This window comes from Anoplolepis gracilipes, chromosome 7 (genome assembly GCF_047496725.1).
Source record: "Anoplolepis gracilipes chromosome 7, ASM4749672v1, whole genome shotgun sequence".
Lineage (NCBI taxonomy): Eukaryota > Metazoa > Arthropoda > Insecta > Hymenoptera > Formicidae > Anoplolepis > Anoplolepis gracilipes.
In genome coordinates this window covers 1,764,083-1,788,112 of record NC_132976.1, presented here as the reverse complement: position 1 = coordinate 1,788,112, position 24,030 = coordinate 1,764,083, and the positions used below count along the sequence as shown (strand labels likewise).

Here is a 24,030-nt window from a genome sequence, read left to right as displayed (position 1 = left end):
CGCCGCATTGCAGATCTGCCGCGCCGACACGCAACTGACCCCTCACCACCATTATATACCTAAAGTTATTGTACGTACTTTCGCACACATTCAAAACGCACACATCTATACAAATACTCGGCTATATATATATATACACTCTCTACTCTATATCGTCGATTTACATATAGTGCAACGAAAAGTAAACGCCGAAGCGGATGTCTCTCTCGCAAGCAAATACATGTAGCTTATAAAGTAACAAACAATAATTTATATATGTAGAAAGCTTGCTCTTTGAATACAGTGACGTCTAGACACGAGCATCGCTGTCGATGTGTCACGCATACACGTGTGGGCCGTTACGACACGGGAGAACCCGCGCGCGCTTTGACAGCACCGGTATCGCGCGCGGATACGGCTAATACCGCTCGACGTCGAGGATGATTATACGAGATGACTTGGTATATTCGCCGCCGAGGCAAAAGTGTAGATAGAGGTAACCGGGACCCGGGACAACCAAAAGATGCTCACACGCGCTCCTACATCTTTCATCGCCACGAACGGCGACAGATCCCAGCTGATTCCCGCGTCAACGAATTGTAACATTGACGTTCGCTTGACGTGCGTATATATCTGTGCCATTCGCGGAGCGAATCGTATATAGTACGTACCTGCAAGCGGATCTCGCGGCGCAAAATATTGAAGGGAATTATACGTTGAGCGCGTTAGCAACGTCCCGTCCGACTCGTATCTTTTCATACATTGCGGAGTCTGCGAAGAGAGGAGCCAGACGCGCGCCGGGAGGTTCGCTGGTAAACTCGGTCGTTGAATCCGTGCCAAGGCTCGAGTTTTCAGGAAAATCCAAGAGGACATATATATATATCGACATGGACTTTAAATAAGATTGTCGATATATATTCGCGTAGGATGATGATGATTGCTATTTCTTATTAAGTCCTTCGATCTTGCGACAAATCGATCGCGAATGTATAGCGAGAAAAAGAATCTTTCCGCTCATACACGCGATATAAATCTAGCATTATTCGTTCTACTTGTATCTATATCTCTCATATTAATGTCTTTGTGGCTATCAGAGTTGTGCCAATATCTACGGGGTATAACTGAAATAGCGAGTCAACATTTACGAATATATATATATATATATATATACACATTTTTGGCCAATGAAAATTATATCCTTGCATAAGACAGAAATGTCAAAGCACTAACGGTGGATCTGTGTTTTATTTTAGAGATTGGCATAACAATGTAGCACGATTAAAGAATAAATTTATGCATTAGAATAATGTAATTTTCTGTAAAGAGGTAGCGAATATTTTTGAAGGAAAAGAAGAGCGAGAGAGATCAAATTTATTAAAAATAAAATATAATCTCGAGCATTTCGCTACTGGTAGCATTTTGTGCATTTCATACAAGTCTACAAAAATGTATTTTAGACTCTGCTGTACGTTACAATTTTTTACGACTTTCAAATAAAAAAATTATCTTTTTTCTTTATCAATGTTTAATCTTCAACATTAAATATCGTAAATTAAAATTCCTTGAAAAAATCCGGAAAATATGAAATTAATTCTAAAAAGGATTATATTTTATTTATCTAGTTTTTTTATCTCTTTTCTATAAAAAAGTTTTTTATCTTCTCCCTTTGTAAAAGAGAGAGAGGCCGCAATTTATATACCACAACCTACGACATATTTCTAGAAGAGTCTCGAGAAAACATCAACTTATGCTGATGTATATTTTAAAAACAGCGTCGGCTTCAATGTGATGTATATCGGATCTTCTTTCGTTCGATTTTTCTCGTGTAAACGATATAAAAATATCATAGTACGTATGCGTGCACGGAAAACAAAAATAAGACGTGTCATCCGTAAAATTCTCTCGACTAAATATAAATATGCCAGCGTTCGTGTTTATAAATATTGTCGATTTAAACTTTGTCGTCTTAAGATAAAGATCTCAGTTTAGTTATCAATTTAAAAAGTTTCATTATGATACAACAAAATTACGTCAAAATCCACTTACTTTTTCGCATTACTATTTTTATAAACAGATTTGAAGAGAAAATTTTGTTTTGCGCGGAGAGACTCTGTATAAGTTTCATATTTCTAAGCCAAGAGTCTCACCCCTCCCCCCTTTTGCCCCTTCCTTCCTGTATTATGTACACTCACAGAGACTGGAGAGGAATCGATTTTTATTGGCTGTATTTTAATAACTTATTACAGTACTTTATATATTAAATGTTAAGTTACGGTTTTATCTAAACACATTTACAGTCACAGATTTTGTGTTTTCGCAATTTGCGTGAAGGTGTGTTATCGCAGAAAGGTGTTATCGCACGCGACGGCTTGTTTTCGACGGTATATTACAATTTTGTGTTTCGTGTATGCGTATTTTGTGTGCGTTTCGCTTTCAAATTGTCGGCGAGTGAAGGATCGCCACGTGATCGTGTAACAGGAGAATTTTTCCGCTGTTCCTCAAATATATACATAATCATTGATAGCTTTTTTTTTTCCTTTTTTTTTTTCCTTTTTTTTTTTTTTTCAGTGGAGAGATACCAAATAGAGGTAAATTCATCGAGCGGGTATTTAACGGGAAATTATTCCGGGAAATTATTAATTTATAATAAAATTTGTATATGCTGTCGAAGAGCGATGCGACACTTTGACAGATCGACGGCGCGGATTCGTAAACAAACGGGACGGGCTGTCGCGTTTCTAAATCGAGATGACATTTCACTCGCGTAAACACGTTTTCACGCGATCACACACCGAGGGCTGCGATATGCTGACGGAAACGGCAGTCTTTCTTGCGCTTTCGTACAATTAGACACAGTCGCGAGGCACCCTTGTTCGATCCCTCCCCCATTGTCGCTCAATTACGATTGTTAAATATCCTGTATCCAGGGCTTTCGCCCTGGCGACGACTTTGCTTTTTTCACGCACGCGTTTAGATTCTCGGGCAAGCTTCCGATCATGTGGCTTGAGATCCGTGGCTCGTTACTGTGACTAATCGTAAGTTGTTGATCTTTCGGCGCACACAATATAGCCGTAAGCACAGTAATCGTACTTTAAGAAAAAAAAAAAAAAATAAAATAAAATAAGCGAAGAAAGGGGAGAGAAGGGGAAAGGGAGAAGAGAAAAAAGAAAAAGTTGGCGTTATATATATAATACAAATAAAAATTGAGAGAAACTCGAAATGAGAGAGCGTAAAATGTATATGTCAGATGGAACGAAGAAAATGTTGACTAATATACTCAAAATGTCATGAGGCTTTACGATGAAGAGAAGAGAGCGGTGAGACAAGAGGGGAGAGAGATAGAGAGAGAGAGATAGAGAGAGAGAGAGAGAGAGAGAGAGAGAGAGAGAGATTCTTTTTAGAGAGCAGTAAGTAAATACAAAATGCATTACTGTCATGGTTCTAAACATGGTGATAACATTGTGATAGTAAAACTGTACACACGGTGGTCCTGTGTAGCTGGAAATATAAACACCCCTCGCTCGAGCGGGTCTCTCTCGGTAAGTCCGAAGGGGGGGTTTCCGGCGCGGATTGCGAGCGGGGCCGCGCCCGGACATGTATTGCGGGCGGGTCATCGTCCGGGATATCTCGATCATTTCACCGTCCTTTGGCAGGTGGGGAGATTTACCATGAAGAATACGTTGAGCTCGATCAGGGACGCCAGTATGAGGAACACGGCATACATGCACAAGCAGGCGCGGCCCACTTTTCTGTCGAGCTGAAACTTGTTGGAGGCGAACGCGATGTACAGCAGCATCAGGGTCGACAACAACGATATGGCGCTGTATTCCAACCCGCCGGAATTTATACTGATGTAATGCCTGCCGGGCTGCGTGGGCGAGAAGGACGACTTGATCAGCCAGGGTAGTCCGAGGCATAGCAGTATATCGAACGTGTTCGATCCTATCGAATTACTGATGCCCATTGAGCCGTGTCCTGAACAATAAAACGGGACAATAAGAGAAATTAAAGCAAAGGATAAGGAATTGGAAAGAAACGAGCATAAAACTATTTTTCCGATTCTATGCTGTTTTTTTTCTTCTTCGATGAAATTTGCCAAATTTCTAACTACTAACAGGCTCTCGTTACATCAGTATCTGGTTCTGGCCTCGATCCAATTATTAAGTTCCTCTCATATTAACGTTTAACATATGTACTAATTTGATAATTGACATAGCGATATCATTATAGGAAAAATTAATTTTAATTAAAAACTATAAGGTACCTTGTTTTGCGACAATCACACTCGACACCGCTTCGGGTACGCTGGTTCCCGCTGCGAGAAAAGTGATGCCCATTACGGAATCTGGTATTTTGAGCGTGTCGCCTAAAAGAAAACAAAATTCGGTGTAAGTTTTTAATTCTTGATATTTTTTAGAATTCCTGTGCGTGCAATAAAAAATTTTTTAAGAAAACTTTTTCCCGTTATTCGACTAGTTTATCGCTAAATTAAAATTATACCTCCACTCACCAATTATAGTGATCATCCACGCTACAACGTAGCTAAGCGATCCAATCCATATGATGCACATCACAAACGTGATGGGAAACCAATTCTTAAATCGGGGTTTCTCGCAGTCGGGGATTGTGCACATGAACACCAAATGAATAGGCCATGTTGTAACCCAAGCGGTCTTCCTTAACCATCCAGCGTGCGCTGGCCAGACCAAAAGTTCGTACTCATAATCTGTCGCACAACATAATACGATAAATATTAAATTCAAATATTGCCTCGCGTTCGTGTTTTCTGAAGATTTCAAATTATAGCTCTACGATAAGTTTATCAACTTTAAATATTTGATCTCTTTAATCTCTTGATGTTTGTTATTCGGAAAATTTCCATTCACACGTGTGCTTAATACATACTTGACCTATCAAGTGATTTTCACTGAAAATGTACGTATCTCACTAATATTTGAGAATACTAATATTGACAGATTTACGATGATATCGTCGATACAGTTGATAATCAGGCGAGAATCGTAATTTGATTAGATTAGATTTTACTAAAAGAGCAAATATTTATTAATGGTACTTTTGTACAATGAATTAAATTTTATTTTTAAAACTTATATCGATAGTGTTGCGCTATTGCAAAGAGAACAAACAAACTTACTAGGATCTGGATTCTCTTCCTGCGTTTTCGTCCCGCCATTTTGCAACGGCACGTCGATAGTGGCTATTTGCTCCACATGATCCCCCGGTGATTGTAATTTGTCCGGTCTTGGTAAGTGAATGTCGCTAGAATCTGTGAAAAATGATGATCTTTTCAAGCAAGTAAACATATTGTTGCAGCGTCAGGAAACATCAAAATATATATTTCGCCTTCTTCGCGCGCGCGTTCACGCTTTATTCTTTTAATGAAACTATAATATTATATGCGGTAATAACTTGATTAATCGTCGAAAAGCTTTTTTATACGACCACTTGAATGTATAGGGTGAAATATTTAATAAAAACCGCTGGGCAGAGAGAATTAAATGTTTTATTCATGCATCTAGATTTATTTTGGAACAAGTCAGCTCCTGTATTTCAAGACAATGCTCGTTAATCAAAGCTGTAATGAAAGCCCGAAATTACGGCCTCACCTGTCGTAACTCGTCGGCCGTCCGAAGATATCTGGTTATCGTTTGTACGGAATCTCGTACACCGCTGGAACGATTTATCCCAATACATCACGGCGATATAAACAATATACAAGAGCACCAACGTTAATGCCTCGTACCATTCCACTCGCTCGTCGTGTATAATGCATATTAAAATGGCGACGGTAACACCATAAGCAAGGCAATCTCTGCTAACAGGCCACCAATCCAGTGGCACCACCTGCTTATGGGAAAAAATTACGAATATAATTATAATGCACATTATTTAATGAACATACTTGTGTATCTGGAGGATATGTGTATTTTTTAGAAATCTTATATTTGAATAAACCAATGAATAATGTATTCGGTGAAAATCGTATTATCATAAATGTGATATCTATAAATGTGCTCTTGTACATTTGATGGATTTTTCTTACATATCCAGAATGAATATTTTAAATATCCAGTAATTTAAATAGACGTCCATTAATGTAAAATTAAACAATAAGATTATTTATCTATTTTTAAAGATAAAGATAACTTTTTTTCACTCGTTACAGTTAAATTTAAAAAAAAAAATTCAGTTTTAAATCCGTCAAGGAATTTTTCTTAAGGAAATAATATTGAAAAACTTTGGACACTCTGTATGTTTATTTTATAATCATTTTGAATTTAACTTAAATTGATATTATACGCGTGAATATATTTTCATAGATCTGTATCTTACAAGAGAATTGCGTATTAAATACCATGTGCGTGTCTTCGAGAATATTGATTACATATCAGTATGACGCATTTTTGACAGTTTTTTTAGGCACATTGATATCAATTTCTTGATTCTTGACGTTATCAATATCCATTTTATATTTATTATTATATAATAAAGCGATAAAGTTTACACGTCACTTGTTCATAATTATCTGAGCACAAAATAAAATAATTAGCGACTCAATGATGAATGATATCGACAAGAAAGAGAGAAAGAGAGAGAGAGAGAGAGAGAGAGAGAGAGAGAGAGAGAGAGAGAGCGAGAAAGATGAAAAAAGTAACTTGTTTATTAATCTAAAAATGATCGATGATTTCTTTTAATCGTCTAAAGTCGAAAGAAAGTAAAAAGAAATGCGTATATAAATGTAAATATAATATAAAGTATTATATAAAATAAAGTAAAATAAAATTGTAAAATATCTATGTGTATACATAATATTTATGTGTACAGTATGTATGTATAAATTCTTTTAAAATATTTTTCTTACAAGTGCATTTATTTTTCTCGCAGCAACATGTTTTATATTTTACTTAATATTGCATATATTGTTGTCAATTTTTTTTTAATATAGTATAATTTTTTTACACGCAAGCTCTCGTATTTTTCTCTAATATAAATGTATTTTGTATAAATTTGTCTACATATATATATATATATATATATATATATTTCTTTTCAAAATTATATAGAACACTTGGCAACCTACCATTCCCGCACCGATGCCGCAGCAAGCTGGGACAGCGAGGATGTTGAACACTGCGGAACCTACTATCGTCCCGACGCCAATGTCACCTTCCGTGATGAATGTTCCGATGGCATTCACGAATAATTCTGGAGCCGACGTCGCCGCCGCCATAAACGTCGCGCCGGCTACGTCTTTTGACATCGAGAGTGCTAAAATGCAACATGTCAATTTTGATTCTTTTACGATTCTTTCAATTTCTTTATCATCTAGATATACCTATATGTATACACGTATGTGTACGAAGCAAACTATCACGAAAAACACGTTACTACCTGGAGCGAATATTTATTTTTTTATATTTCGTTGAAAAAATAATAGACATGTACAGAAAAAAATAATCGAGAGAGAGAGTTCTTCTCCGCCAGAAATATCTCCGCTGGTAATGTGATGGAGAATCGCAAGATTTAATATTATATCAAATGTATCAATTAATCATTTTTTTTTTTCTCAAAGATAAGCACTATACCTCTGTCTAGCGATAAATGTGATTTTGCTACTCTATCGCACGAATTGGATTTCAATCACATTTAGCGCTGAAGGTTATTCCGAACCAAGGTACGTATTTGTTTCAAGAAATGTCAAGCGAAGTCAGTTTCCGAATGAGAGACAATTACGGTAACCGATGAAGACGTGTCTGGCGCCCGCAGTGACGCAGATATGCTGCAGCATGGGCATCGATTCGACAGTCGCATATCTCGAGCGGGGGATCAGCACGAGGCGGTAAAAGTGCCAGAATGATAGGTTTGATCTGATCTAGACCTTTAGGTCTGTTTTGTAGGATCGCGATTGGCACCAGCTCTGGTAGTTAAATAAATGTTTCTCTCGACATAGGTAGATTCGGAGAAAAAAAATAAATAAATAAATAAAATATGTACATACAACCCTCTTACCGTGACATATTTTTTCTACAGCAGGTACGAAGAATTTATCGCATACTACTGCTAAAGCGATAAATAAGTAAAGCGATACGATGACGTGTACGACAACGGCACCGCCTTGTCTTTGCTCCTCATCAAACAGGTCGTGTGGAAAATCTTCTATAGCCGGTGGCGTACAATTTATACCTAAAAATGTAAGTTAATTCTTTAAGAAAATTATACATACAGTATAGCAATAAATTCTTATAATTAATCATTTTGTCGGAAATTTTTCAGACGAGATCTTAAATTGATATGCAAAATATAATTTTGTGCGCGAGACATCCTTTCTTTTCTATCAGAGAGAAATTTTGTAGTACGTTCGAATGCAATCGTCGCGTTCTGCAGAGGGCATTGACTTACGACGGACGTGCCTTAATTTACTTCATCGATATTGCAGCAAGCGTAATAAACGTGGTAATCTTACATAATCAGTAGATATAACAGAAATCCGATCTTTCGTTTTTCATTCTCTTTTTTCTCTGGGTGATATAATTTGAAGAGATTTAAATTTTTTATCTTATCATCAATTTTTTTATTCAACACTCAAAAAAATATTTTGCTAATGTAGATAGATTTCGAGATGTCTTAATTAAAATTTATCGCTACTTTTTGTATCTGTTGGAATATTGTTTGTCACGTATAGAATTTATAGCAGCAATATTCTAGCAATACCTCTAGAAAATTTAGATGCCATTGCCAAATATTAATCACAAATATAATTGTCCTTGATAAATAGGCCTTAAAGATAGGCATCGCAGATAAATTTTCCGTCTAAATTACACTAATAGAACGGATATAAATTCTGTCTCTGTAATTTAAATTGATTAAGTGCAAAATATATGCAGTATCACAGTATTTGCTAATAATTTATTTGTTTCAGTTAATTTTTTACACCTAGAAAATTTTTGTTCAAGTTGCAAGATTATTTTTTTGAGTGAATATAAAAACAATTTATGATCCATGGAATATACGAGCTACATTTAAAGTTTTTAAAATAATTAAAAATTTTAAAACTCAAAATAAAAAATATAGATATTATAGTCTTCTTTAATCATTTTTTTATATTTATTTTATAACACATAGAACGCCAAATGTGTCTGCTTATGTCTACGCTCAAAAAAATATTTTGCTAATGTAAATAGATTTCTAGATGTCTCAATTAAAATTTATCGCTACTTTTTGTATCTGTTGGAATATTGTTTGTCACGTATAGAATTTATAGCAATTTACAGCAATATTCTAGCAATACCTCTAGAAAATTTAGATCCCATTGCCAAATATTAATCATAAATATAATTATCCTTGACGATAGGCTTTAAAGATAGGCATCGCGGACAAATTTTCCGTCTAAATTACACTAATAGTACGGATATATAATAAATTCTGTCTCTGTAATTTAAATTGATTAAGTGCAAAATATATGTGCATCACAGTATTTGCTAATAATCTATCTATTTCAGTTAATTTTTTACAGCTAAAAAATTTTTGCTTTTCAAGTTGCAAGATCATTTCTTTTTTTTTTTTTTTTTTTTTTTTGAGTGAAGTCAATTCGCTCGAGAATGAAATTTTTGCGAGAAGAAATTTTCTCACGCAATCTCAATTTACTTTACATCGCGAAAAGGATTCCGTCGCTGCTCGGCACGATTTTCGCCGCACCCTGTATCATTCGGACGATCGCATAATACCGATTCCGGATGTACCGCACCCAGGACACACTCGTATCCGACGAAATGCGTTTTTATCGTTGTGTAACACACAAAGCGCGTACATAGAAAAACTGTATAGTGTGTGTTAATTAAATCGGAATACCTTCGTTTCCATTTACTACAGGTCGCAGCGCGAATAGACACTGTCAGACGGAAAAAAACATTGCATTCCCCGCGGCACGCATGTATTTTTGACAATTCGTCCGCTCTTCCATCGCGCTTCCGTCCGTTCCGTTATGCTACATTCGCGTGATATTACGTCAATTACGTGTTTGCTACTTTAATGTAAAGCAGAAGCTTTTCCTCGAAGCTTCGCCACCGCTCGTGGCTTTAATACGATAAGAGCGGAGGGAGGAGCTTAAAGTTAACCATTATCTTTTTAGAGTCCGGCGGCTGATTCTGGCGCTAAAAGGGAGTGGAATCGTGTCGACGACGACGATGTGACGATGACGAGGAGGTAGATCGACGGTTACGAAATCGTATATGAGCAGCACGTACGTTGACTCGCCGAATAGACGAACGTTCCCGCTAGAAACGACACGGAATGTCACGCATGCACCGGGCACACGGACACGTCAGCGATACGGTACGACGGTGTGTGCGGTGTCCAAATCGCATCGTGTGGTGGTAAGATAACGATACGCCACAAGTAGGAAACGTCTCGTTACCGTTCGTCATTACTTCAATTTTATGGAACCGTCGAGTCGTGCCGAATTCTTTGGCAAACAAGCAGAAGCCGCGGCAGAGAGGGAGAGGGAGGGATATAAAGGTGGCCCGTCAGCAATATACGTGCGATTGATCGTGCATATATAGGCATCGAGCGGCGCACTCTCATAATTTTAGGAGACGAATTTTTTGAAAAATCAATTCCTTGCCAACCACGATACGCGTTAGGTCCTTTATTTTATAGTTGATTTTTTTATTAATTGTCAAACATTTCTCTAGATATTAATTTTTTTTTTATTCTTATGTACCTATATCTTCAAGTGTGCCTTCTAACTAAACTTGATATTAAAATGATTTTCTTCTTGCGTATATAATTAATGTTATATAAAAAATGTATCATGCATTGTGCATATTATCATTTGATTTAGCTACAATTTAACTTTAATTTAACATGCCCCTTTCAATTAGATCCCTTAGATCTATGAGGACATGTAAGTTTTCTTGGCAAATTTTATCGTCTTATTAATTTATTTTACTCATGTGACAATGACACGGCTACTTTATCATTATGTGTTTTGTTCATAATCGCGAATTAAAATCTATTATTCAACAATTGTCCAATAAAGCAACAGTAAATTGTGAAAAATAACGCTCCTAAATGATCACAAATATAGCACATTAAGACATGAAAATTATTTATAGTAAAAAGAAATGTGAAACTTATTCAAAAAGTATTTAATAGATCATTCTCTTTGAATAATGAATATTGATTATCTCATCTATCTAATGATATTACCAGATTATTACGTAATGTCCGATTTAAATTATTCTTTTGAAGGATTAAATATCAATGGCACATATAAAATAGTCGTAAAGTTCGTACCGGATTAACTAATTGCGCCATCGTCATTTAAAACGACATCGGGACAATGAAGTTTTAATTAACGATATTTCTCTATCTTTCTCTCTCGGGGTTTTATATTTTACACTTTTATATCTTATATAATTTCTCTCTCTCTCTCTCTCTCTCTCTCTCTCTCTCTCTCTTTCTCTTTTTACCCCGTGAGGGGAGAGACACACGAGCATGCGAACGTGCGCGCGCGTATTGGTGCCTCTTACAGGTTTCATACCGCTATGTGACTGGATGTGACTTCCTACCGATTAAGCAACCTAAAGAAGTTAAATTGCTCTCATTCAACTTGGCAGAACAGATGCCATTCATGTCTAATGTACGTCGTATAAACGTAGATATATCACGGACGACTCAACGACTCGGGTTCTCCGGCGATTCGTTCGGTCGGAAGGGCGCGGCGCGATACCGTCGCCGGTTGCCGGCAGACGGTAGCCGATGGATAACACAGTTTGGCAAGAAAATTAAAAGAGAAGAGAAATAATTATTCCCTGTAATTGTCTCTCGATCGATTGTTCATTCCACGGCGACCGCCGTACATTGGATCCTCCGGATGTGATCGATATTAACATTGAATTCGTATGAATAATGAAAATCTTCTCCACCTACGAATTTTTACAAACATTCGAAATTGTTTTTTTTTTTTTTTTTTTTTTTTTTTTTTTATCTTGACATCTGTCGTACTGAATTGCCATTTTTGTTTTAAAATATCAAATTTGCGTTTAATTCGATTTACAAGTATCTTTAAATTTGAATAAACAGTCGGAAGATATTTAGTAAAATTTTTCTCAAGGACTGAAATTTTCTGGTACATTTAATCTTGTTCAATAAAATAATACAGTTATTTTTCTCGTTTCGTATTAAATATCGTAAATATCATATGATAAAATATTTAAAACAGCCTTTTTGCAAAACTTTTTAAATTTTTCAAAAATTATAAATAAAATGTTTAGAGTTTTAACTAAATTTTTATATTAAGAATACTAGAGGGAATAATTATTGTCTTTTCCTTGGGTTTAAAAAAATATTACTTTTTGTTGAATTGAATGAATCAATTAGCCAGTCGACTTGCCAATAAGCAATATGACATTTCTGCGTTTATTAACATTTTCTTAATTACCTTTGCATAAATTTATTACTATTTTTCAATGATGTGCATAAACTTGCATAAATCGAGTATTTTATATTAATGAAAAAGGAGAGAGAAAATTCGCGAATAAATATAATATCATAGTAGAAAAGGCATAAATAAATAGTTTGAATTATCATTATCCGTTTTATAATATATTTTACAGTGGAGATGAAAGAACAATTTTAAATCAATATCATAGCAAAGCCGCGTAATACAATGTAAACTGCAATATGATAAATAACAGAGATGAACGACGTTAATTCGAGGCTTATTTTTTTTGTTTTATAGATTTAAATCATGATTAAATTTTAATATTTTTAATTCACTTGATTTTACTAGATTTGCTTAAATTCTGTAAAATCAATAATATTATATTTGATCAATACAATAGTGATAATGACAATTGAGGAAGAGAATTGAATTACTTTTACTGAGTATTTAATAAGTGATAATTATTAATGCATAATTATATTAAACTAATTGTTGCAATTTTGAACAATGTAAAAAAAATTCAATATTAATCCGTTCGAGAAAGAGAGAAAGAGAGAGAAACGTGAAATATTCGATTAAAGATAAAAGACCTACTTAATTGCAAACAGTCGGGATTTAAATCTATTGTATCGGTGTGTAATATTAACGAAACAAGTTTTCCACGAAATAAATTTAAAAAAGATATCTCTTCTTCTCCTTTCGATATGAATGGCAAAGCTGCTCATAACATATGTGTAATTCCTTCTCTAAATTATGATTTATTTACTTTATATGTAAATCTATGTGTGAGAATGAGTCTGAACAAACGCGATTGATAATGATCATACTAGACAAGTGAGTGACAAAGAACGGTGCGTTAGGATAATAAACGTCAAACGAGCGTCATTTTCATTAATCCTATCTCGTAATTGACGATGCTTAATTAGTTTTAGATCGCCTTAAGCCACCTAGGTGGTTTTGTCTCAAGACTCTCACCGGGTTAACTTTAATTGATGCTTCACCATCCCCTGCGTTGTTCTTATTAAAGGTCAACGTAACTGTCCGCAACGAAAGCGGATGCTTCGTCTAACGCGAGTACAGTGTGGAGGTAAATTTTTACGTCTACATCGCTAACGCGTGTGGCTGTTAATATGCCATTGATAAAGATCATCAGACGAGATCTTGACTTAAAAAATGTTTGGAGAAAACCTTTGGAAGAAATTGACCAACTCTTTTTTCAGATATTTCCATAGATTAATTAATATTTTATCATTGCTTTCTCTTTAATCGCGTAAACGAATTTATGTAACTTTGACAAAAAAGAAGAGATTTTTCGTACGTTTGGATGCATCTCCAGGTTAACACACTGAAAGCTCATCTTTGCACCTTAGCCAGGATATGATTATCTTGTTAGCGACAAGGATAGCCTGATTGCATTAGTGTGCTCAATGTACAGTGTGTTGATAAATTAAATTTGAAATGTGAGTTTTATTGGTGACATTAAAATTTTGTCGAGCTTATATTGTAAAAGACATGGCATTTTAATAATACGAGTAAAATATACTGCAACTCACGCATGCAGAAAGTTGTTTACCTTCCTACGCATTGCTTTCTAAGGATGTTAAAAAAGGAACTCAAACAAGCGCTGATTATCCCCGATTACACTTGTTATATTCGGTATAATACTTTAGTTATTTATAATACGTAAACAAGTTCTGAGAATCGTGATTTAAATCATTCGACATTATTTGTGAGTAATTTTAAATTGAATAATACATTCGTGATTTAGTTAATGTATGCAAAATAATTGCAAAAATATTTTAAAGGTACAAAAGAGAAACAAAATATACGCATAAGAAAATATTTCATCGATTAAAATATATATCTGTTCTTTTTAAAATGTATGTACGTATTTCAATGTTTATTTAAATCTTTTCACATGAAATGCTTAAAATTGAATCGTTAATTTCATTCAGTTTGTAATCTATAAAAAAACACAATTGACTATATATATATATATATATATATATATATATATATATATATATATAAACCGAAACTGTATATTTAAATATATAAGGGTTTTGTTTCGCAGATTCACAAGTTTATGATAAATAATATTATTATTCTAAATATTTTTCGTTCGCAGATAAGCAATATGTATAACAATTATTTCAAGATGTATGTAACAATCTGTTATTTACACAAGCAAAATAATATTAAAATTAAAAAAAAAGAAGATAGAAGAAGAAAGCGAGAAAGGAATATTTTAGAATTTAATTACTGTAAAATTAAATAAAATTAAAAAAAAAAGATCTCTTTACTTTATAGAAAGCAGCACGATTGTTAAGGCTTAATAAAAGTGAGGAGAGCAAAGTGGAAGAGGCAAATAAATAATTTTGGCAGAAAGAAGTATGAAAAAAAGAAGAGAGGAAGCAAGATACATGTCTAAATATTTCATACTGATTTTTATATAATGTCACGAATATTGCAAGCGCCATAAAAGGATTTGTATATTTTTTTTTTTGTTTTAGGAACACTTTCTTCACCATCGCTGCTTATCGCGAGGAGAATAATTGACACCAAGCGAACGCGTACAACGAAACATCCTACCGTATTCGCACATTCCCCATCTTCACAAGGTAAAACTCTCGCGTTCGCGGAAAAAACGCAAAGTGCCAAGTAAACGAGTCGATCGAAAGCACCTTATATGTAAATGCACGTCAATTTCTTTATCCCGAACCCTTTTCTCCGGCTCTGCAATTTTTTTTTCCCGCTCATCTCGTCGCCGTTTTTCGTTTCTCCTAATATTCGATACATATTTCCCCGGTTGCACGATTCACACCATCCTCGCTTCGAAACTGTTTTAACACGGTCGTAGTCCCGGTGATATTATTGAAAATAAGATTCAAACACACCTCCTCCTAGGTCAGTCGTATCCATGTTGTCAATCCCGTTGTCACACACATACTACATTAACATCTACTCCGAAGTCCGACATCGTTTGTTGGAATCGCCCCTCCCTCTATCTCTTCTCTCGCACGTAGCGCCTGTTGCTGAATCGTACCGCATGTAGCTTCAAGCAGACGGAGTTCCGAAATTTACAACAGCAAAAACAACACGTATTACGTATCGTCTGCAATGCAATAGTGATATCGATGCATTGTCGGTGGAAAAAAATTAGGTATGTTTAGGTAGGCGCAGGTTTTAATAAAATTTTACTACTAGCATCGTCCATTTTTGCAAATTTGCGAGACAAGTAAAACGACATGTATGTCAGAAAGAAAAAAATCTAAGAACACTATTGGCAATTAATAGATCGATTTTTTTCTCGTCAGTATTCTCAATCATACTTTTTTTACTTAATAATAAATTTTAATATGTAAATCTTACTGTGTTGTCGTATAATTTTTAATTTAAAAACAATTTCTTTTAAAAGTTTGTAAAATGTTGGTAGAAAGCTTATCACAATAGGCGCTTATACGAGAAATTATATTTTTATCATTGTCATAATAAAATAATAAACATTTATTCCTTTAATTAAATTATTAAATAAAATGAATCCATGCAAAGTGACCTCTCCTTTCAGCTAAGTACGGTTTAAAACCAGCTAGACTAGAATCTTCTGTTAAGTTTATACTATGTCATGCATAGTGGTACACACAAACGTGCATCAATTTGCCTGGTACAGACGCACCAAACCGCTCGGCTGTCTACGTTGATAACATGTACCTCTACGTCTGCATCGATACATTTTGCTTTAGAATTAATGTACACAATTAACGTACGCAACATTCACATACTTGGATAATTTTTTTGTAGTTACTACTATTAAATCTGCGATCTGCGTATTAGATTTTAACAGAAATATTCATGTTTAATATGAATTAAAAAATTTAATTTTATTCACTCAAAAAAATATTTTGTTAATGTAGATAGATTTCTAGATGTCTCAATTAAAATTTATCGCTACTTTTTCTATCTGTTAGAATATTGTTTGTCACGTATAGAATTTATAGCAGCAATATTCTAGCAATACCTCTAGAAAATTTAGATCCCATTGCCAAATATTAATCACAAATATAATTGTCCTTGATAAATAGGCCTTAAAGATAGGCATCGCAGACAAATTTTCCGTCTAAATTACACTAATAGTACGGATATAAATTCTGTCTCTGTAATTTAAATTGATTAAGTGCAAAATATATGCAGTATCACAGTATTTGCTAATAATTTATTTGTTTTAGTTAATTTTTTACATCTAGAAAATTTTTGTTCAAGTTGCAAGATCATTTTTTAAAGTGAATATAAAAACAATTTATGATTCATGGAATATACGAGCTACATTTAAAGTTTTTAAAATAATTAAAAATTTTCAAACTCAAAATAAAAAATATAGATATTATAGTCTTCTTTAATCATTTTTTTATATTTATTTTATAACACATAGAACGCCAAATGTGTCTGCTTATGTCTACGCTAAAAAAAATATTTTGCTAATGTAGATAGATTTCTAGATGTCTCAATTAAAATTTAGCCCTACTTTTTGTATCTGTTGAAATATTGTTTGTCACGTATAGAATTTATAACAGCAATATTCTAGCAATACACTAATAGTACGGTTATAAATTCTGTCTCTGTAATTTAAATTGATTAAGTGCAAAATATATGATCAGTATCACAGTATTTGCTAATAATCTATCTGTTTCAGTTAATTTTGTATAAATAGAAAATTTGTGTTCAATTTGCAAGATCATTTTTTTGAGTGTTAATAAAATTTTGCATTAATTCCATTTAAAAATATTATAGATTTATCAATTATCACAATTATCAATTATCAATTATCACAAATCGTTTGTTTAATTATCGTTAAATAATATTATCGTTGATGCTGTTAAAAATTTGCGTATATATGTGCTACAATTTTTAGTATAAAAGTCCAAACATGTTTTCTAATTCATTTTGATTCGATTGTAAAATAGCTCAATATCTGTCAATACTAAATGGCGCGATAAAAGATTTCTCCAAACAGATACAAGAAAATTTAGACATACATGAGATTTCTCTAATTGTGCCGTGATATTATCTTTGCTTATTAAAGAAGAAAAAAAGTACAAGTCAAGAATATTTGCGCGATTCATCTCGATCTCAAAGATATCGACCGTTTACAAGTACGTTATGTCATTGTAGAGTATATTTGAAATAAATAAATTTTAATCTAAATGTACGAATATCAACACCTACGAGTATCTCGAGGTAGCTTTCCTACGATAACATGACCACGTGATAAACTCGAAGTGAGAAGTAACAAGGTAAACTTGTCGAAGTTAAGAATATAAAATCCTTGTATAAATCTAAATTAAAAGCAAAAATCACAGATTCGAGGGACGGAAACGCGTTTGTGTCCGTGAAAATCGGAAATTTTCCTACGCCTGTCTTTTAATCGAATCAAAAGGAATAGATGATTGCTTTGCACAGTATCTTATCGGTGTCGTTGTAAGAGAGCGCGATAAATCTCTCACGAATGAAAAATATAAACGTGTGGTCGAACTCTGAGTGTCGGATAAACGGCAGGTAATCGCGTTGCGTGTCGCATCGTGAAAAACATCGAGAGGGAAGAAGTATATCACGTACTTTGCGTATTTCGCGTTATAATCACCTGAAAATCACCCTCGTCCTTACATAACGAAGAATGGTATGGCGGCACAGACATATGGTCGGATATCGGATATTTCTCGTTATTACTATACCAGCTACATACTTTTTTTGCGTCAGTATGATGGGACTGTTCTCTGACAGTTCGACTATCGGCTACGAGGCAAACTGGCGTGAGTATATCAAGTAATGCGGATTTTTTTCTTCATTCTTTTCTTATACGTTTTAGAATGAAAGGAGAAGAGTGAAATTATTGTCGGAAAATAAAATGTTTTTTTAAACAATCCAATTTTGTTTAATATTTTTGTTCATGGCTGTGGTGCTGTTTTTTTTTTTTAGAGGAACGTAAATTGCTACAAGTGAACGAGTTGGAACAACAAGGGAACGATAGTTACAACTGCACGCCGCCAGCAATCAAAGAATTCCCGTCTGACGGATTTACGCGGCAGCAAAGAGAAGCAGGATTTGTAATAATCCACTTCGTCATCGCTATCTATCTGTTTTTATTACTTGCTATTGTCTGCGACGATTATTTCGTTCCCTCTATTAAGAAAATTTGCGAGCGTGAGTATATAACTGAGGACTACTCGAGTTCAGACTTGACCGTATTTTTAAATATAATACATATATATATATATATCTGTTATATATTTTATCGTATATTGTTATTTTTTATTCCATTTTTCATTCTCTTTTCATCTTTTGCGCGAGGAAACAGCGTCGGTAAAATAAAACGAACGAAATCTCTTGGCAGGTCTTAATGTCACCGAGGATGTGGCTGGCGCGACCGTGATGGCGGCTGCGACTTCAAGTCCGGAATTGTTCATCAACGTCATTGGCACCTTCGTGACGGAAGGTGATTTGGGAGTCGGCACTATCGTCGGTTCCGCGGTATTCAATATATTGGCGGTACCCGCGTGTTGCGCTCTGTTTACGAACAAAGTACGTGTTGTGCTTTATAAATTTTGACGCACAATTTTGCGCGATTTCTGCTCCTTCTTATCGCACATTTCTTGTCACACAAATCCTATTTAATCCTTGTTATATCCACAGGTGTTACATTTAGAATGGTGGCCGATGTCGCGCGATATCCTGGCGTATGCTTTGACGGTTCTTCTTCTGATCTTGACTCTGGAGGACGGACGTATCGAGTGGTACGAGGCGCTCGTCCTCATCGCTTGTTACGTGCTGTACATAACAAGTAATAAACGGCGAATAAATTTTGCAGAAAAGCAAATTAAAAGTTTTTTCTTCATGCACAAGTTTGAAAAATTACGGATTTCAATCTTGCTTCGAATTTAAAAATATACCACACAGAAATATTCAGATTACATTTTAGTTATAACTTTAATCAACCTGTGCTTGCCATGATTATATTATTATATATCACAACGTAAGAATGTTTTAACAATCAAAGTAATCGCTCTCACGTTTATTTATTTTTTCAGCAATGTGTTTCAATCGTCGTATCACCGATTTCCTAAATCGAATAAAGTTTAAAAGGAAGAAATATAAAAATATCTGCGAAGAGAGCCCCCTCCTTCTATCGAACAGTAAGATATTTATAATATAATTTATTATTACTGCCTCTGCAAAAATAAGTGAATTAAAAGAAATTGATACAATTTTATTCTGTGGAGTTACGAATTTTTAATCTTTAGAAGTCATTACTTCTAATATTCTTTAATTTCTTTGCGTTTCTCTATCAAAATATAAACTTTGTTTTATTATATACTTTTAATATTTAGTCACATTAATTTTATCCTATAGATCGTCAAAAAAATAAAAGAGATTAAAAGTTCACAAGTTTATGAGCAATATAAAATGGTATTGATATAAAATTATTATATATTAAATGATATTAAATTATAATATAAAATTGATGTATAAAATTGACGTATAAAGAAGTAGAAAAAACCGGCCAAAAATCATTAAAATGTGACTTCGTTGATTAGGAGAGTTTAATTTCACAGAATAAATTCCTGTCAATCTATTTTAATCCACGTATCTCTTTGCAGGGATTGCATATGGTAACTATTATTTTCGTAAGTGTAATCTCATGTTTGGCTATCTTTCATTCTCTGAAATCTGACAGATGTTAAAGAAACGGAGATTTGTGGATTTACGAGTTCGAGTGAGACGGACGAATCACGTATGTATCACAAAATAAATGATATGTGTGATAATATTTTGTATATACAATAGTATGTATGTATATAAAACATATAATTTCGCTCTCACCAGTATATATAATAATACAAGTTCTTATATATATCTATAAAGTAAATGGGGAACGCAAAAATATATGCCTTGCATATTTTCTTTTTTTATAGTGGATATAGTAAACATGACGTCTTGGCCGAATACGACGTGCGAGAAAATATGGTGGATAATTACTTGGCCCATTAATCTTATATTACTAATCACTATTCCTGACTGTAGAAGAAGCAAATTACGATCTTGTTATCCCTTTACGTTTTTCATGTGCGTAATATGGATCGCGACTTCATCGTACATTATTGGCTGGGTCATCACTGTTATAGGTAAGATGTATCGTTTTGTCTCATTGAATATATTATATTAAACATATATATTTACCAGGTATTTTATTTAAATCGCTACCACGACAAAAATTTGGTAAAATGAATTTAAAATGATAAAGAGCATAAAACTTATGCTCTATGTAACAGCATTACATCAAAATATTAAAGAATATTGTGGGTGTGGAAATATTTTTAAAAAAATTCTAAACGTTTATATGTTTCAGGCAATACATTTAGAATTCCTGATTCTATTATGGGTTTAACGTTTCTCGCGGCAGGAATGAGCGTACCTGAAGCAGTTTCGAGTGTTATCGTCACGAATCAAGGTATGATAAACATCTAATCTCTATTTGTGGCTCTATGTTAGATTATGACATTAGAAATAAAGTATATGAAAATTTCTGGCTTACCCTACACTTTATACATAAGAATGCTTTCTAAGTGGACATTAAAAATCCTTTATAGGTCTCGGAGCTATGGGAATAAGTAATTCGATTGGATCAAACGTATTCGATATATTATTGTGCCTCGGATTGCCATGGTTTATAAAAGCTACGCTATTACCAAAAATACCCGAACAATACTATGTTCAAATCAATTCTCAGGGATTAGTATACAGTTCGATATCTCTCTTTTCTACGTTAACGATGTTATATGGTGTTTTATTTCTTAACAAATTTAAATTAACTCGAACGATCGGGATCATCTGTCTAGTGATGTACATTATATTTTTGATATTCGCATCCGTTGTAGAACTCAATATATTCTTTACCGTTAATTTACCGATATGTATCGACTAGGAAATATGTAAATTTCGTTCAGATATAAAGTGATATTTATATTTTTGTTGATATCTGTATGAATCTGTATGTTGTAATAAGTAAACTTTTACTTAAAACGTTTGTACAATTTTTATACAAATATCAAACAAAGATATGTGAATATTAATTAAGTTTCAACTAATGTATCAAATTAAAAAGAGCTACGAGTTAAAAAATTTATCTATCCTCAACATATTATTCGTAAAAATTATAATCTATTATTATCTGTAGTACTATTATTATATATAATACTCTATTATATATAGTATATATGTGTATATATATACATATATATATATATAGTATTATTATATATAATATACTATTATAATCTAATATTTATGCTTATTCTATATATTTAAATCATTAATAGCAGTCTAACTTTCTATATAAGTCTGGTTTTTATATCTATATATCAACACACATTTATACATCACACACACACACACACACATACATGCACACATATATATAATAGAAGATATATTTATCAGCTTTAGGAGAATGTCACAACATTTTTAAATGTAGATTGGAAAAAAATATACAGTAAACATATACTGTAATTCTCACACAAATATTACAAATGAATGAAATAATTTCATTATCCATAATAATTGTATTTATAATGATATAAAAATATACTTGGTTACTATAATTATTATGGACGTATAAACTCACGCACGCACGCACACAACATATGTATACACACAAACGTATGTAATCTTATATTTACTAGTAAATAAAGACTTAAATTACTTGTTTTATTAAACATACGAATTATAAATTGCATATTAAAGTAATAAATGTATAAATTACATTTTTTTTAAATTTATTTAACAAATTTATAAAATTTATAAATTCTTTTATTTTACAATGCTCAAGATAATTGACCGCAATCTATTACCATTATTTTCTGATATGTTTTACCAGTGGAAGAACCGTAACTTTCAATTTTTCTTACAATATCCATTCCTTCAACAACATTGCCAAATACGACATGTTTATTGTCCAGCCAAGGTGTTTTTATAGTAGTGATAAAAAATTGTGAGCCATTTGTATTTGGACCGGAATTTGCCATCGATAATATACCACCTCCGGTATGCTTGAGTTCAAAATTCTCATCTTCAAATTTATCACCATAGATTGACTTCCCACCTGTACCGTTGTGATGTGTAAAATCACCACCCTGACACATGAAATTGGGAATAACACGATGAAAATAACTTCCTTTATAACTGTAGCCTTTTTCTCCTGTGCATAGTGCACGAAAATTTTCTGATGTCTTTGGTACAACGTCAGGACGTAATTGTATTATAATTTGTCCCAATGGCTTATCATCTGTGGATATGTCAAGGTATACTCGTGGTAAATTCATCTTGTCGCAAATTTTCAGAGTATCTTGAGCTGGACATAATAATTATAAAGAAAATTATATTGGAGTTGGATTAGGTAAATTGAAAATCAAACTAAAAAGAAATAATTCTACTAATTTTCTTTTCCTCTACAATACTTATATATTATCATACATTTTTTATTTACTTACATGTATCTACAATGGATCTGTACACAATTAAAAGTTCGGTTTTTATTCAATTTAGATTCATAGATAATTCACTGAAATGCTTGTTTAGAATTTTCGTTTCTTGTATGGTTATGTATATAATTAAATCCTTGTCTCTCTTTACCTTCTCTTTTGGATATCTTTTTAGGAATGTAATATAGTCTGCCTATATTTTTTTGGAGCGTGTTTTGCAACTCTGGCCGGATTTTTTAATCGTTTTACACGTGACTGACAAACTATGCAGCTTGCGTTGTTTGAAATGTCTAACGTCAGTAGTGTCACCTGTAGTTTTATCCGGAAACCAATTGAATATCGAAAGTGCGTTCAAAAATTCGACACGTGAGATAAAGTACCGTTTAATTGATTAATCAGGACAAAAGAATCCTTTTATTCTGATTGGTCAATTAAATACTACTCTACTCACAGGTAGAATTTTCGAACGTATCCAATGACGTCCAATAAGCCACTCGATTTGAATAGCTTACAATTATCGTTGCGATAATAATAGCATCTCCTCGTGATACAATTAAATTTCTCAAATATAAGAAAGATCGAAAGAGTATTCATCGAAATCAAGCAAACCTAATTCTAATTTGTCCTTCATATTTTAATGACACATGCGCAGAATAAAAATATAATAATTTGCTAAAATTATTTTCAAAAAACATTATATATATCAAAATTGACATACACAGGTATCGCATTCATTTTGATATAATTCTTTACGTTTTATAGTTTTTCTGCATATTTTTATCTTTGAAATTTTATGTAACATTTATACAAACAAAAAAAATTTTCCTATAGAAAAAATAATTTCATGATCGCAATTTTAGGTAATTTTCGTACAAAATGCTCACGTTTCGAGTTTTTCTCATTACGTGATCAACATATCTGAAGATAATCGTCATCATCATGTATATATAATCACACAAAAATATTGCGTAATCTCTTGAAGATCTCGTAGATATGATTCCAAAGATAATTCAATTCTACGATTACGTAAATTGCACGAGATATATGTACATC

The 24,030-nt window shown here is 33.3% G+C and overlaps 3 protein-coding genes across 7 annotated transcripts; 1 reads left to right on the top strand and 2 right to left on the bottom strand.

Annotated features, from left to right (window-relative positions):
* Positions 1–1,599: 1,599 nt before the first annotated feature.
* On the bottom strand, positions 1,600–15,693 carry Zyd (sodium/potassium/calcium exchanger zydeco). Of its 2 annotated transcripts, none has more exons than XM_072897066.1 (8): positions 15,343–15,693; positions 8,011–8,184; positions 7,082–7,269; positions 5,607–5,844; positions 5,135–5,266; positions 4,490–4,705; positions 4,244–4,345; positions 1,600–3,954 (listed from the first exon to the last, which is right to left on the bottom strand). In XM_072897066.1, exons 1-8 carry the CDS (start codon positions 15,365–15,367, stop codon positions 3,611–3,613), a joined length of 1,419 nt encoding a protein of 472 aa, XP_072753167.1. In that variant the 5' UTR covers positions 15,368–15,693; the 3' UTR covers positions 1,600–3,610. The 2 variants fall into 2 exon arrangements, with proteins under 2 accessions (XP_072753167.1, XP_072753166.1); XM_072897065.1 differs by having other exon boundaries at positions 1,601–3,954; positions 5,607–5,847; positions 15,343–15,692.
* Positions 10,230–22,212, top strand: LOC140668231 (sodium/potassium/calcium exchanger 4). Of its 4 annotated transcripts, XM_072897063.1 has the most exons (11): positions 10,284–10,373; positions 13,372–13,532; positions 14,959–15,066; positions 18,419–18,643; positions 18,834–19,021; positions 19,133–19,280; positions 19,528–19,632; positions 20,175–20,231; positions 20,413–20,622; positions 20,847–20,948; positions 21,088–22,212. In XM_072897063.1, the coding sequence occupies exons 2-11, from the start codon at positions 13,502–13,504 to the stop codon at positions 21,420–21,422; spliced, it is 1,509 nt and encodes a 502-aa protein (XP_072753164.1). In that variant the 5' UTR covers positions 10,284–10,373; positions 13,372–13,501; the 3' UTR covers positions 21,423–22,212. The 4 variants fall into 4 exon arrangements, with proteins under 4 accessions (XP_072753162.1, XP_072753164.1, XP_072753163.1 ...); XM_072897061.1 differs by lacking the exon at positions 13,372–13,532 and having other exon boundaries at positions 10,230–10,332; XM_072897062.1 differs by lacking the exon at positions 10,284–10,373 and having other exon boundaries at positions 12,935–13,532.
* On the bottom strand, positions 22,173–23,269 carry LOC140668240 (peptidyl-prolyl cis-trans isomerase). The gene is made up of 2 exons (XM_072897082.1): positions 22,987–23,269; positions 22,173–22,847 (listed from the first exon to the last, which is right to left on the bottom strand). Exon 2 carries the CDS (start codon positions 22,816–22,818, stop codon positions 22,321–22,323), a length of 498 nt encoding a protein of 165 aa, XP_072753183.1. The 5' UTR covers positions 22,819–22,847; positions 22,987–23,269; the 3' UTR covers positions 22,173–22,320.
* Positions 23,270–24,030: the final 761 nt, after the last annotated feature.

Coding starts and splice junctions, on each gene's coding strand:
- LOC140668231 (XM_072897061.1), top strand. CDS start 10,230: ATGAGCAGCACGTACGTTGACTCGCCGAATAGACGAACGTTCCCGCTA. Junction 20,623..20,846: donor CTGGGTCATCACTGTTATAG/GTAAGATGTATC, acceptor TATATGTTTCAG/GCAATACATTTAGAATTCCT. Junction 20,949..21,087: donor TGTTATCGTCACGAATCAAG/GTATGATAAACA, acceptor AATCCTTTATAG/GTCTCGGAGCTATGGGAATA.
- Zyd (XM_072897065.1), bottom strand. CDS start 15,367: ATGGATACGACTGACCTAGGAGGAG. Junction 5,848..7,081: donor GCGGCATCGGTGCGGGAATG/GTAGGTTGCCAA, acceptor TTTTCCCATAAG/CAGGTGGTGCCACTGGATTG. Junction 5,267..5,606: donor CGGCCGACGAGTTACGACAG/GTGAGGCCGTAA, acceptor CATTTTTCACAG/ATTCTAGCGACATTCACTTA.
- LOC140668240 (XM_072897082.1), bottom strand. CDS start 22,818: ATGAATTTACCACGAGTATACCTTGACATATCCACAGATGATAAGCCA.